Genomic DNA, 14,641 nt, shown 5'->3' on the forward strand with positions numbered 1-14,641 from the left:
CCTGGATCTACTCACAATTCGCACATTTTAATGGAGAGCGCGGTCTGCGCCAGCTTTTTGAGCGGCACCATCCACAACCGGGAGCACAGTTGAACTACAACATGCAAGTATACGCATGAGGCCTATTTTGGTGACACAATACCTGTAGCCGCGACGGCTCTTTTAAAGTCCACTCCGCAATCTCCATCCTACATTGTGACTGGAGCGCATACCACCGCTTCTCTCAGTCATCGACAGAGCGACACACGGCAGGGAATGAAGCATTTATGTTAACAAATATGTCCTCCCATGCCTCACGCATAGTTTGCAGGGTGCTTTAATTATTACTTCTTTGATTTCATGCAATTTCCGTGTTTTTTTCCGGCAATTTCTCTTTCTCTTAACGTGCAAAGCGTCATTCTCGTTGGATGCACAAACTTGTCATCATGCGTGTGCATTCTGCTAAGTGCACTGTCCATAACTATTTAATATGACTTCATTTGAAGCCTAGGTTATTCTCTTATTTTCTGTTTATTTAGTGGGATCGTTAGGGGGATGTTAGGACTGAGTTTTTAATGAGAGAGCCTGTCAACAACCAATCACCGTCCTCACCCCTTCTAAACTCGTGCATGAAAAGCGACGTCATCCATAGCAACGGAGTTTTTATCTTAAGCTTAGGAGTTGGTATTATCCTTAGTATGAGTAGGTCTCAGAGCCGTTGTGAATCACTTTTAAGAAATTACTCCTACGTAAAAGGTTTTAGCGCGAGTTAGGAGCACTCCTAGTGGTAAGATAAAAGGCTTTGTGAATACGGCCCCTGAACAGTATATATCTGTTTAATGTATTAGTTTTTTTTCTTTAAGGGCAGTTCTGTACACTAATTGTCATTAATGAAAAGTCAGTGTAGAAAGTAGCTAAGGTAAATGAGAAACAGCCCTACTGTCTAACGACAGCATTACTGATAGAAAACCGCAAGAGTATTCCTCCTCAGTGTGCTTTACCAGACATACACACATACACACACACAGACACACAGACAAACACACACACGCACACACACAGCACACGCACAAACACACACACACACACACACGCACACACACACAGCACACGCAAACGCAAACGCGCACGCACACGCACACGCACACGCTCACGCACACACACACAGACACACGCACGCACACACACACAAACAAACACCCACACGCACACACAAGCACACAGAGAGACACACACACACACGCACACACACACACACACACACACACACACGCACGCACTCACGCACGCACAGACACAGACACAGACACAGACAGACACAGACACAGACACCAACACAGACACAGACACAGACACAGACACAGGCACAGACACAGACACAGACACAGACACATACATGAACACAACCACTCACACACACTTATACATTAGGGATGTGCATCTCATCACTGAGGACGATGCGATACACATCTCGATGCACTGCCAACGATCCGATACATTCAAGATACATAAAAGCAGCTACTAATGCGATACGATACGATTCACCCCTATTGCGATGCAGTGCGATTCGACACGATGCGATTCAACGAGATGCGATGCAAAATAATATAATTCTATGCAATTTAATATGGTACATAATGATTCATTTATTTGTCATACAACAAACCATTAACAAGGTCTCTGACAAAGTATAACACCTATGTGTGTATGTGTGTGTGTTAGTGGTCTCTGAATGTAATTTTTTTTTTTACACTAAATGTAACTAATTTGTCCTATTTTAAGGTTTTTCTTTAGGAATATGAGTTGATCCACATGATCAGGGTGAAACAAAGCAAACTGTGCTGTGCTGTAACTATGTCACCAGTTGTGCTGAACACTCTTTCAGAGGGAACACTTGTTGCTGGGATGGACAGGTTGCTCTTTGCCAAGGCTGAAAGCATTGTTTTATAACTTTTGGCACAGTTCCTATCAGAACAAACCTCTCTCTTCCTTTTTGTGTGGGCTCCTGTCAAATTCTGTTTCATCTGCCTGGCCCTGACAAATATCAGTATAATGGAGACTAGCTGCTAGATTTCCTTTTCCAATTTAAGGAAGATACAGGTAATTCAAGTAACAAATAGAGAGTTTAGCAACGGTATATGGAGTATATTCCTACCTCTTCCTCTATCATCACCGCCTCTGCTATTATCTTAATGAATATCTTGTCTTGGTGCCGTGGTCTTCCAAGGTCAGGTTTTTTGAAACGTGGATCAATCGCCAGAGTTGTGTCTGAACTCGTTCATAATGTTGGTGAACGTGAACTGAACGTAGGCTACTGTATTACTGCCTGATGAACGATACTGTGAATGTGTTCATTCTGGTGACTCCGAACGGCACGTTCACTCTTTTTAATTTCGTTCAATAAGGTAACAGATTTCTGGAGACTTCCAGTCAAAAAACACCGTTAACAGTAATTTATCCCACCGTCTTTGCCTGTGAGAGCGCCGAAGTTGCAACTTAAGTTGCGCAGAGGCAGAGAGCGGTATTGCAGGCAGAGAGAGATTTTAGAAAATTATAGACTTCACGAGAATCGGCCATTGACAGCAGTGGAGGTGAGAGCGCGCTTAAGAAACAGTTAGAGAGGAAGAATCTATCTAAATATAAAATTATTGGTCTTATATTCGGATTATACCGATGCAAAAATGTTAGAAACGATGCATCGCGATTCATTCCACATTGTATCCGGCGCACACTTTTTTGATCCGGGCCATCGCATCGTGAGCTTTTATGCCGGTGCATCGATGCGAACCGGTGAATCTTCCCATCCCTATTATACATGCATCACCAGCTACCAACCCCAACAGAGGAACTCCTGCCTTCATCACCACGCCAACCGCAGTGACAAACAACAGAATAATTTGGGGAAGTAGACACAGGTGCACTTCCCTTAAAGGCCTACGCTGCCCGGCAGCTGTACTAGACAGACATTAACTTAACAAACTTTTTTGTTTTTTTCATAACCACAAACACACACACACACACACACTCACACACACGCACACACACTGTGTATACAGGCATACCACATACACATACACACACACACATTAACAAACATCTTTTTGTCAACTTTACATCACATATGCAAAAAATGTTAACTGGCACTCAAAAATCTTGCACCAGTAATATGGCAATAATGATTTTTACTTGACTTCTCTAAGAATTTCTATAAATATGTTTTGCTATATTTGCTGAAAAAATCTATTCTTCTACAATAACATAAATATTTCTACTTCTATTATACTTTCTTCCTTTCTTTCTTTTTCGTTAATTTAATGCTAGCTATCATATTCAGTTAACAGTGAGATAAAAACACTACCGCTACTCACCACCAGGTTGCCTATGACCATGACCATCATGAAGACGGTGAGACACATTGTCTGCCCGGCAACTTCCATGCAGTCCCACATGGTCTCGATCCACTCGCCGCACAGGATGCGGAACACGATGAGGAAGGAGTGGAAGAAGTCGTTCATGTGCCAGCGCGGCAGCTCGCAGTCTGTGGCGATCTTGCACACGCAGTCCTTGTAGCTCTTGCCGAACAGCTGCATGCCCACCACAGCGAAGATGAAGACGATGATGGCCAGGACCAGAGTCAGGTTGCCCAGGGCGCCCACTGAGTTGCCGATGATCTTGATGAGCATGTTGAGGGTGGGCCAGGACTTGGCCAGCTTAAAGACACGCATCTACCTCCAACACGTGAGGCAGACACAACACACACACACACACACACACACACACACACACACGCACACACACAGACAAGTATGACACACACACACACACAAGTACGATATACATACAAAATCACAGACAAATACAACACGCACACATAAAACGCATCAGATACCCACACACACATAAAAGCAGGGGGCAATCACAGAGACAGTTAAACAAGCATGGCCCCGCACACAGTACAGCACTCACACACACACACAAACACACACACGCACACACATACACACACACACACACACACACACACATTCACACGCAGAACAGAGTAAACAAAAACATAAACCTCAGTTTAATGGATGTTGGTTATAAAAATGCAAAAAATATTGAAGAAGATATTGTTGAGGGGGCATGGCCGGTAATTGGCTCTTACCAAACGGAAGGAGCGGAGCACCGACAGGCCCTGGACGTTGGCCAGACCCAACTCCACCAGGCTGAAGGTCACGATGATGCTGTCAAAGACGTTCCAGCCCACCTGGAAGTAGTAGTAGGGGTCCATGGCAATGAGCTTGAAGACCATCTCAGCCGTGAAGATACCGGTGAACACCTGGAGGAGGAGGAGGAGTAGAGGAGGGAAGGAGGTGGAGAGAAGGAAGAGGATAGAGGAGGAGGAGGAGGAGAGAGGAGGAGAGAAGGAAGAGGAGAGGGGAGAGAGGAGAAGAGGGAGGAGATGGACGAGAGAGGAGAGGAGAAGGAGGAGGAGGATAGAGATGGAGAGGAGAGAAGAAGGAGGGTAAAGGAGAAGGGGGAGGAGAAGGAGGAAGAGAGAGGAGGAGAGGAGAAGGAGGAGAAAGAGGGGAAGGAAAAGGAGGGAGTGAGTGAGTGTGTGTGTTTGTGTGTGTGAGTGTGTGTGTGTGTGTGTGTGTGTGTGTGTGTGTGTGTGTGTGTGTGTGTGTGTGCGTGTGTGTGTGTGTGTATACAAGGGCGTACCAGGTTGCCGACGGAGAGCATGTGGTCGAACTCGGGGCTCATGGGGTAGTGCTCCATGGCCATGAAGAGGGTGTTGAGCACGATGCAGATGGTGATGCCCAGGTCCACGAAGGGGTCCATCACTATGAAGTTCACCCAGTTCTTGAAGATGACCCACGGCGGGCAGCAGTCCCACTTCAGGAAGATGTCAGCGAACTTGTACCAGCCAGGCGGGCACGGCCTCTGAGCCTCCTCCAGGTCTGAAAGAGAGAGGGGGAGAGAGAGAAAGAGAGACAGAGAGAATGAGAGGAAAGGGGGGGGGAGAGAGACGGGAGGAAATCGAGAGAGTGAAGGGAAGACAGAGACAGACAGAAAGGAGGAAAGTGAGAGGGGAGGGGGAGAGAGAGACAGACAGAAAGAGGTAGACAGATAAAAAGAGAGTAGCAGTGAGCAATAGAAAGAGTTAAATAGAGAAACATAGAGACAGAAAATGAGAGAAAGAGAGAAAGGGGTGGAGAAAGAAAGTGGAGAAAGAGAGTGGTATTAAGAGAGAGAGGGACAAAGGGAGAGATAGAGAGAGGGATAGCATATAGACTGGTTGTTATGGCTGTTAAAGTAGTCAGGTGATACATATTTTACTGTCTTAATAAAAGTTTATATTTTTATTAACAAAACAATCCAATTACTGAAACTTAAATCAAAAGTCAAACCTTACAACAAAAAAAGTGGTTTATGTTAACGGGTTCAATTCTGATATGACAGTATAAACGATATCCTCCTGGGGAACCAAGAATAGCTGAAAAGAGTAGGATGGTAAGCATGAAAAACAAATGTCAACTACAGCGAACACAAGTCTATGGGTTGGTTCTCAGGGGGTTTCATTCATTTAGTTTCAGATCCAGTGTCAGTAAGTACATGTAAGATGGAAGTCTTCTCTCCAGTCGGCCAGATCTAATTAAATAGGAACCATAGGTCAGATAGACCACCAGTCAAATTAAGCACCTAAACTCTCCACAAACTCAACTTCTTGCTCTGAAATAGCCCTCAGCTTATCGCCAGCGAAGGGCACGGTCCTGCGTCTAGTCAGGATTTCTCCACACACAGAGAGCTAATTATCCCTCTCCCCTTTGATGTCCACACAATGCAGCCTAAATACTGTGTCCAGCACAGGCCACTTGTCCACTACTGAACACTAATCTGGTCTATTACAGGGCACATTAGTGCCGGACGGGCCCTGGATGGCTGCACTAAGCCTCGCCGTATTTAAAAAGCTGTCGGACTGATCTCAAGCCAGATGCACACTGCTGCCACACACTAAATTAACTTCTGGCAGAGAGTCAGCGGGAGTCAGAGAGAGTGGGGCTGGGCTGACACGGAAAATGATGACAACGGCAAGAAGTACGATTTATTATTCATTTTGTTGTTTTGATGATGATGATGATGATGATGATGATGATGATGATGATGATGATGATGCTTATGACAGGGTGGGTGGCTATAATGATTATGTTATGACATGTTGACATGTTTCTGCAGCTCAAACACAGTATGACACACTGCTCTCTGCTGCCCCTCGAGAAGGTAGCCCAGAAGTGGAACTGCAGCACAAGTGGCTATAGATAACTGTTGCATTTGGCCCTTTACCTTCCATGACGTTGGTGAGCACCGTCATTGCGCTGGCTGTCCGCTTGTTCATACCGGGCCCCTCCAGGTGCATCATGCTATGCTTGGATCCAATGGACTTCGAATCTCTACTCTTCTCATCGTCTGTGCATCTCTACACACACACACACACACAGACCCCCCCCACACACACACACACACACACACTTCACATCAGCTCCAATCTTGGGTACAAGAAACACCACACTCTCCAGTTCTTCTGATTGGTGAAGAACACTTTACCTTAACTACAAACAAGAAAAGTGTCTGCACTCAAAACATTTGCTGCGCATCACCATGGTGATCGGGGAATACAAGCACAACTCTAGATCACAACAGAATGCAGACACTTGATCAATGTGGCAATGTCTTTGCATGCATTTTTACATGAAAATAATTTGTAAATGTTTTAAACAATTGACTGCAGTGCACAAATTTCATCTCTACTTTTAAAGTCAATCATTGAGGGATAAAGGTCATTATTTGTGTTAAGCTAGTTAAGACATTAAGAGCTGCACCATATTTGCCTGAGTATGTACAATGCATATGCTTTTACATTAATAGCTAGTACCATCACTCAACACTCAGTATTCAGAGACATTTTCACCTCTACTGAAGGCACTCTGTTGATGACAAATCGTGGAACTATTCTCCCATTGCAGTCCTTTATGACGTCATCGTTGTCTTGGAGACTTCGCGTGTCGTTAGTGCCTCGACTGTGACTCCGCTTGCTAGTCAGAGACATTTGACTGCTCACAAGCATCTGTTTTATATGAGCTGTCAGTTAGCAACAAGCATTGACAATATGATCCTGCCACATCTACCAACTATTTCCATCAGCTACTTAACAGCAGTCTGACAGCACTTTGCTTCACAGGACTGCCTAATGCCTAATAGTTCAATATCTCAATAGTCATTGAGGTGACATGCAGCAAACAAGGTAGCATGATGGACCCACCAATCCAGAACGCAACCGGTTTGAACAGGTATAGTTAGCAGAAGTAAAGACATTCAAGAAATGAATGAAATTGGATGTAATCGAACTGCTCCACATACAGAATGTATATAGATAGATAGATAGATAGATAGATAGATAGATAGATAGATAGATAGATAGATAGATAGATAGATAGATAGATGGATACTTTATTTATCCTGAGGAAAATTTAGGAATTTGTCTGACATTCTTACATTATTTGCCATTCTATTCGGTGTCAAGATGTGATACTGGCAGGCGCCACTGAGCAATTATTCTTTTCATCATTTTATTTTTAAAAGACTGTGTCACTTAACTGCTTCTTTTTCTATCTTTAGTTGATAGTTTGGCATCAGCAAAATAACCTCAACAAATGAGCTCTCTATTTAGCAGACGCTTTGGTCCAAACCCACTCACAAAACAAACATTAACATGTGAAAACGGGGGGGAAAGGCAGTAATAGAAATATGAAAAAGAAGGGAAAAGAATTCAAATGTTCAAGGGATCAAATATTAAAATTCAATTCAATTCAATTCAATTCAATTCAATTCAATTCAATTCAAGTTAATTCAATTCGAGTCAATTCAATGATCAAATATTATTTTCATTATTATTATTGTGATTTTACAGTTCTCTCTAGCGAGTTTAAGGGAGAAGCTGTGATCTGACCTCGTGCTCTTGGTTGTGGAGCTGTGCTAGAAGCATCTGGAACTCATCCTCCTTCTCTTTGGCCTCCAGCAGGGTAGCCTGGTTCTGCTCGTCGTACGCCATGGCAACCACGGCCAGGATGAGATTGATGAGGTAGAAGGATCCCAGAAAGATGACTATCACGAAAAAGAGCATGTAGGTCTTCCCCGCCGCCCTGAGGGTCTAAACACAGTCTGAGGGTCGGAACGTGGCTGCATGACGACTCAAAAACTACAGCAACTGACATAGGACATTATGCCTTTAAGAATTTGGTAAAAAGGACAAAAAACAACAATTAGGTGCAATTTTTTGTTCTGTTTATAGGCAACTAGTACTGGTATTTATCATCAAGTCAATTTTCCTTATTTTCCTAGGCTATGCACTCTGGTCCAGTTCAGACCACCCACAAATATTAAAAAATAAACCCATGCAGCACATCATCACCAAATGTCATGGGTTAGCATACTAGCAAGCCTTTCATCAGTGCCAACTGTGATGTTGTTGGTGTTTGTTAGGATTTTGCAACGATTTTCCTCCATCAAAACTCCTTACTGCTGCTTTTACGTAGGGGTTTCCCCAGATGTATCCATTACATCAAGAAGGCATGCATGCATATGATATCCAGTGCCTCTGTCTACAACACTGCAGACTGAGTTTTCCCAAAGTGATGGTAGTGCGATTGATCAATGTGATTGATCAGTGTGATTGATCAGTGTGATTGATCAGTGTGATGGTAGTGCGATTGATCAGTGTGATTGATCAGTAACATCTCGGCCCAATGCCTCCCTTTGAGGGAAACACTAATATGGACCATAATGCACACTTGCCACCCGAGGCATTTGCCTATGTTGTCTAAAGCTTAATATACCATTAGATGAGACTTCTATTAATAATTATAATAATAATAATAATAATACACCATTGGATGAAACTTTTATTAATAATCATAATCAGAATAAGTATAATAATAATAATAATAATAATAATAATACACCATTGGATGAGACTTTTATTAATAATCATAATAATAATGTAGATACTATTATCCTAATCCCCTGACACTGCAGGTAAGGTAGACATGCTCATGGGGATGTCTGTTCCCAGGGTATCGAGCCCATGACCTTGGTGTTCGTTTTTATTGTTTTGGCACTATATGAATACAATTGGATTGAACTAAATTGAACATGTTAGAGCTCCAGCAGCTAAACTGGTGTTCCAGTACCAGTTTAGCTGCTGGAGCTTTAACATGTTCAATTTAGTTCAATCCAATTGTATTTATATAGTGCCAAAACAATACAATTGCCAGTTAAAGTACTGGAGCTGTAACATGCTCAATTCGATACCATTCAAATTATTTAATAGCAAATTATTTAATAGCACCAAAACAATATTATTTGCCTCAAGGCACTTTACAGAGCCCAGAGCCTGAGCCACCCCTAGAGCATCACCATGTCGATGTGTCTGTCTGGCATGACTGGTGAGGCTGCGGCCTGATACGCTCATGCAGCAAGCACCATAGTGGCACCATAGTGACATAGTGGCACAATAGCGACTGGTGAGGCTGTGGGCTGAAAGGCTCATGCAGCAAGCACCATAGTGACAGAGTGGCACCATAGCGACTGGTGAGGCTGTGGGCTGATATGCTCATGCTGCAAGCACCATAGTGGCACCATAGCAACACCATGTCGACTGGTGAGGCTGCGGTGCAATACGCTCATGCTGCAAGCACCATAGTTACATAGCGACACCATGGCGACTGGTGAGGCTGCGGTGCGATACGCTCATGCAGCAAGCACCATAGTGGCACCATAGTGACATAGTGGCACAATAGCGACTGGTGAGGCTGTGGGCTGAAAGGCTCATGCAGCAAGCACCATAGAGACAGAGTGGCACCATAGCGACTGGTGAGGCTGTGGGCTGATATGCTCATGCTGCAAGCACCATAGTGGCACCATAGCAACACCATGTCGACTGGTGAGGCTGCGGTGCAATACGCTCATGCTGCAAGCACCATAGTTACATAGCGACACCATGGCGACTGGTGAGGCTGCGGTGCGATACGCTCATGCAGCAAGCACCATAGTGTCACCATAGCGACACCATGGCCACTGGTGAGGCTGCGGGGTGATACGTACCAGCTGGAAGAGGTTCTCCCAGAAGTCCTGGGTCATGAGTCTGAACAGAGCCAGGAAGGCCCAGCCGAAGGAATCGTAACTGGTGTAGCCGTAGTTTGGGTTCCTCCCAGCCTTCATGCACGTGTAATGTTCTGGGCACCGCCTGTCAGCAGGGCAGCAATGAAGCATCTGTATACACTCCATCATCTCCCTGCCCCTGTACCCAAACCCTCAACCCCCAGTTCCCTTTATTTCCACAAAAACCCATGGCCAATAAACATGTCAACCCTCAACCCCCAGTCCCCTCTACCAAAAGTCATTAAAGGTTAAACCAAAGCCCAGTCTCAACTCCAAGGAATTTGCTATACTGGTTGTCACCCATCAAAAACGTTGTATTGATGTGACAGTAGTTTCGTCAGTTGTGGAAATCAAAAACAAAATCACCTATTTCTACTGTACAGGACTGTGTCTCAAAACACCTGCAAGTGGCAATGGCTTTTTTATTTGCTTTCATTCCATACGAAATGATTAAGTCTGCTGTTACAAGAGCAGAGATCTGACACAGCACACTCATGTACGTACCCAGCGTCAGAGCTGTTACCACAGAGGAGGGCGTCCAAGGCACCATCTAAGAAATACTGATTCTCTGAAAAGAAACAAAATGAAAATACCTCCTTCAAGAGGAATCCAGAGAAAATAGGACGCCAAAAGATACTATGAAACCCTGCAAATCCTTGCTCTTGTAAAGTTCTAGTTAGTTGCTATCCCCCAAAAACAAACAATATGAAACCACCTCCATAAGATACTGCAAAACCCTGCACCAAAAGTTGCTATCCCCCATTTTGATAGCCAAACAATCTTAAAGAAAACGAAAGGGAACAGTACCTGGGTCTTCAATGTAGGCCTTGAAATCGAAGGTGCTGGTTTCATTGAATGTGGTGTTGTAGGCCAGGGTGGTGTTGAAGTCGTCAAGGAGGGTGTCGTTGCCAGGGAGCGGCCAGCGTATGCACTTTTGCTTCAGGTTTCCCATGAAGAGCTGAAGACCGATGAGGGCGAAGACAGCGAGAGCGAACACCGTCAGAATCATCACGTCGCCCATCTTCTTCACCGACTGAACGAGAGCTCCGACAATGGTTTTCAAACCTTAGGCCCCCCATACACAGTGGGGATAAAAGACAAGAATTGACCAAAAAAGTAAACAAATGACAACATTTACATCTGTTCATCAGTGTGCAAATATCAAATAGCATGCGTCACAATAGGGAATGCAACAAAGCTATGTTTTATATACTTATATAAGCTATATACTTGATGTGTTGAACATAGGTCTACAGCTATTAAACTAGACTTTACTATATTATTTTATACAGGTATTCAAATAAGGTAATGCAAAGGCTTGCATAAGTGATTTTCCTAAATACTGAGTATACTGAATAAATACTAACTGATTTAGCTAAATACTGAGTAAATACTAAGTGATGTTGCTTAATACTGAGTATATACTGAATAAATACTAAGTGATGTTGCTTAATACTGAGTATATTCTGAATAAATACTATGTGATTTTGCCAATGTGTGTGCTGTCTTGTGAGGATGGCAGGAGGTGTGCTGAAATATGGCGGCACACATTGGAATGTGGCAGTGACACTCACCCGGAATCACTGTGATGGTCTTCAGAGCTCGAAGCACACGGAATGTCCTCAGAGCCGACACGTTGCCAAGGTCGACAAACTCCGTGAGATACCTGACAGTTAGGAATAAGCAAAAAAGGAATAAAGGAAAAGCCTACACACATGCACATAAACAAACAAACACATTCACACAGGGGCACATATAGACACATCGTGTATGTACTTATATTAAAGCATACACACAAACGGGATGAGGCCAGGAAGGTGTAAAAAGAAACTGTGAAATTTGAAACGTGAAACGTGACCCGAGTGCACTACAGCCTTGTTAAACAATAAATACTTTTCACACTGCAGTTTTATTTGGTTTGGTTGTTGAACATGAGTACGTGCGCACAGCTGTAAGTCAGCAATCTGTCTTAATGATGGCTATTTTTAAGGCTGTCCATTTCAAGGACTTATAGGCAGCACAAGTTAAGAGCAACACAGAGAAGAAGAAGAAGGTGAAGAAGAAGAAGAAGAAGAAGAAGAAGAAGAAGAGAAAGAAGGAGAAGAAGAAGAAAAAAAAGAAGAAGCATGTCAGTTACATCAAGTGCACAGATATGTGTACACCAATATGCCTGAGAAGAGTAATAAAATATGCCTCCATCTGATCAGATTTCTATACAATGATACAGACCTAAGTTAAGAAAAACAGGAGGATCCAGTGAGGGTCCAATATTGCGATATTGCCAATAATATCACTGACAATGAACAATATTGCAATATTTCCAATATCGCAACTCCAAGAAATGGAATATTGGATAAAAGTGGGCAATTTTAGATGATAGACTAAGTTTCACAAACATCTATGTCTGCTTAAGTAAATATGATAAATAATGATTAAATGCTGGAATACTGTCGGAATCCAGTTATACTCACGCCATACTGATTACCATGAAATCCAGCCAGTTCCATGGGTCTCTTAGGAATGTAAAGTTTCCGACACAGAAGCCTCGCGATAAAACCTTTATCGACGCCTCAAAGGTATAAATACCCGTGAAAACGTATCTGCAATGAAATACACACAACTTGAATGAAGATGTTTTCATGTATTTTTGTTACAGTCAGAATTTTACAAAAACACAACTGCCACTGTTATGAAGGCAACACCACATCTGCATGAAAAAAACTCTGCGTCATAGTGACATTAAAGAAATTAAAAGGGAATTGTATTTCAAACAGGAAGTACAAAAAATAAGGATGCATACAGGTGAAGAAGAGGATTTAAACAGATGCACCTATATTTTACTGATCCAATTCACTGACGATGACGAATGCAACACCTAGTTGTGATTAGTTAACACGTTATCGATTAGTTAACAGATAGTTAAAAGTTAGATCTAGTTGTATAACATTTAGTAGGCAATTTGGTTGGCAACATTATTAAGATTATTAGTGTTAATCCTGTATCTCTAAATAAAGCACAAAATGTGTAAGTGTAACCTCCTGAGAACCAAGCCATAGACTATGTAGGTGAGTTCTTTTTAAGGAAATCACAAAAAAACTGAAATTTAAAGACTTATTTTTTCTTGGTTCACAGGAGGATATGAAAAAGTAAAAGAAGAAAAGAGTACAGCTGACGGCTATCGTGTGTTGTGGTTAAGGTAAGCGAGTGAACTTACTCGACTGTTTTGCTCCACGGCGGTGGGTTGTTCATGGTCATAAAAAAACAGTTTGCTAAAATGGTGACCATGATGATCATGCTAAATAATTTAATGTAGAGTTAAGGGAAATGACAGGACACATTGCAACTTCTGTTCCTTAGATAGCTGTTGCTAAGACAAGAACTTACCTTGAACTACACTATACTGAACAAAGATATAATATAATAATAATTACATATTCATGTTATAGAATATAAACTCACATGTGTAGCCATAGTAAATGTGAAACCCATAGTTAACTGCCTAATGCATTGTATGATATCCTCCTATGAACTGTAACTCAGTAAAATCTTTTGAGACTGTTACATGTTGCGTTTGTATTTTTGCTCCGTATATATTAAACATAATATAAGAGCAAAGGCATACTGAGATTAAACAGAAAAGAAACACTACTGGATAAACGACAAAAACCTACCATCAGTTCTATCATGTCATAGTTAATAATTTACATTTTTACATTTACAGTTACATTTAGTCATTTAGGGAGGGAACAATGAAGCTAAGAGCAATAAAACCTGGCGTAACAATAAATACTGCTTTTTTTCAATAAATATTGTTATTATATAATTATAGTTTTACGATATATGCCAATGGCATATCCACGGCAGTAGACATTTAAAGTGAGCCGATGTTGACCTTTGAACTGAAAGGATATGAATGTATGAGTATTTTGATGGCTCCTCTTCTTATCAGGTTAAAGGGGCTGAGAATGTAGCAGGCAGGCTCAGCATTGAACCTAAAGATCGTGTTACCTTTGGTGACTACTATAAATGTCTGCAACGGGAAGAGAAAAACATAATAAATATGTTATTCACTTTAAAGATCTGCACAAGGAAGAGAAAAAAAGAGCATTTTTATTTATAGAGTTATATATAACCAAATATGGAAAACTTTTTCTCTGTTTCTTCTCTTTATTTCTTGCGGCCAAACTCAGGACAACAACCGCAACCACATAAACCTAACAATATGCCAACAACCGCAACCACATAACCCTAACAATATGACAACAACCGCAACCACATAACCCTAACAATATGACAACAACCGCAACCACATAACCCTAACAATATGACAACAACAACAACCACATAAACCTAACAATATGACAACAACAACAACCACATAACCCTAACAATATGACAACAACAGCAACCTCATGACCCTAACAATATGACAACAACAACAACCACATAACCCTAACAATAT

At 42.2% G+C, this 14,641-nt stretch overlaps 1 protein-coding gene across 5 annotated transcripts in view; it reads right to left on the reverse strand.

The window, feature by feature from the left end:
• The window catches only part of scn4aa (sodium channel, voltage-gated, type IV, alpha, a), a 46,550-nt gene that overhangs the window by 16,606 nt on the left and 15,303 nt on the right, over positions 1 to 14,641 (reverse strand). For 4 of the 5 annotated variants that reach the window (XM_080833928.1, XM_080833927.1, XM_080833929.1 and 1 more), the window contains 13 exons: positions 14,089 to 14,209; positions 13,394 to 13,481; positions 12,651 to 12,779; positions 11,754 to 11,845; positions 10,987 to 11,244; positions 10,684 to 10,747; positions 10,123 to 10,264; positions 7,970 to 8,170; positions 6,932 to 7,087; positions 6,307 to 6,439; positions 4,684 to 4,922; positions 4,127 to 4,300; positions 3,348 to 3,704 (listed from right to left, as the gene is read on the reverse strand). In XM_080833928.1, the coding sequence (XP_080690054.1) occupies positions 3,348 to 3,704; positions 4,127 to 4,300; positions 4,684 to 4,922; positions 6,307 to 6,439; positions 6,932 to 7,087; positions 7,970 to 8,170; positions 10,123 to 10,264; positions 10,684 to 10,747; positions 10,987 to 11,244; positions 11,754 to 11,845; positions 12,651 to 12,779; positions 13,394 to 13,481; positions 14,089 to 14,209 (2,154 nt within the window). Of the gene's footprint in view, positions 1 to 3,347; positions 3,705 to 4,126; positions 4,301 to 4,683; positions 4,923 to 6,306; positions 6,440 to 6,931; positions 7,088 to 7,969; positions 8,171 to 10,122; positions 10,265 to 10,683; positions 10,748 to 10,986; positions 11,245 to 11,753; positions 11,846 to 12,650; positions 12,780 to 13,393; positions 13,482 to 14,088; positions 14,210 to 14,641 lie in introns of those variants that run through there. The other variant, XM_080833931.1, reaches the window with a different exon arrangement.

This window comes from Sprattus sprattus, assembly GCF_963457725.1.
Source record: "Sprattus sprattus genome assembly, chromosome: 3".
Lineage (NCBI taxonomy): Eukaryota > Metazoa > Chordata > Actinopteri > Clupeiformes > Clupeidae > Sprattus > Sprattus sprattus.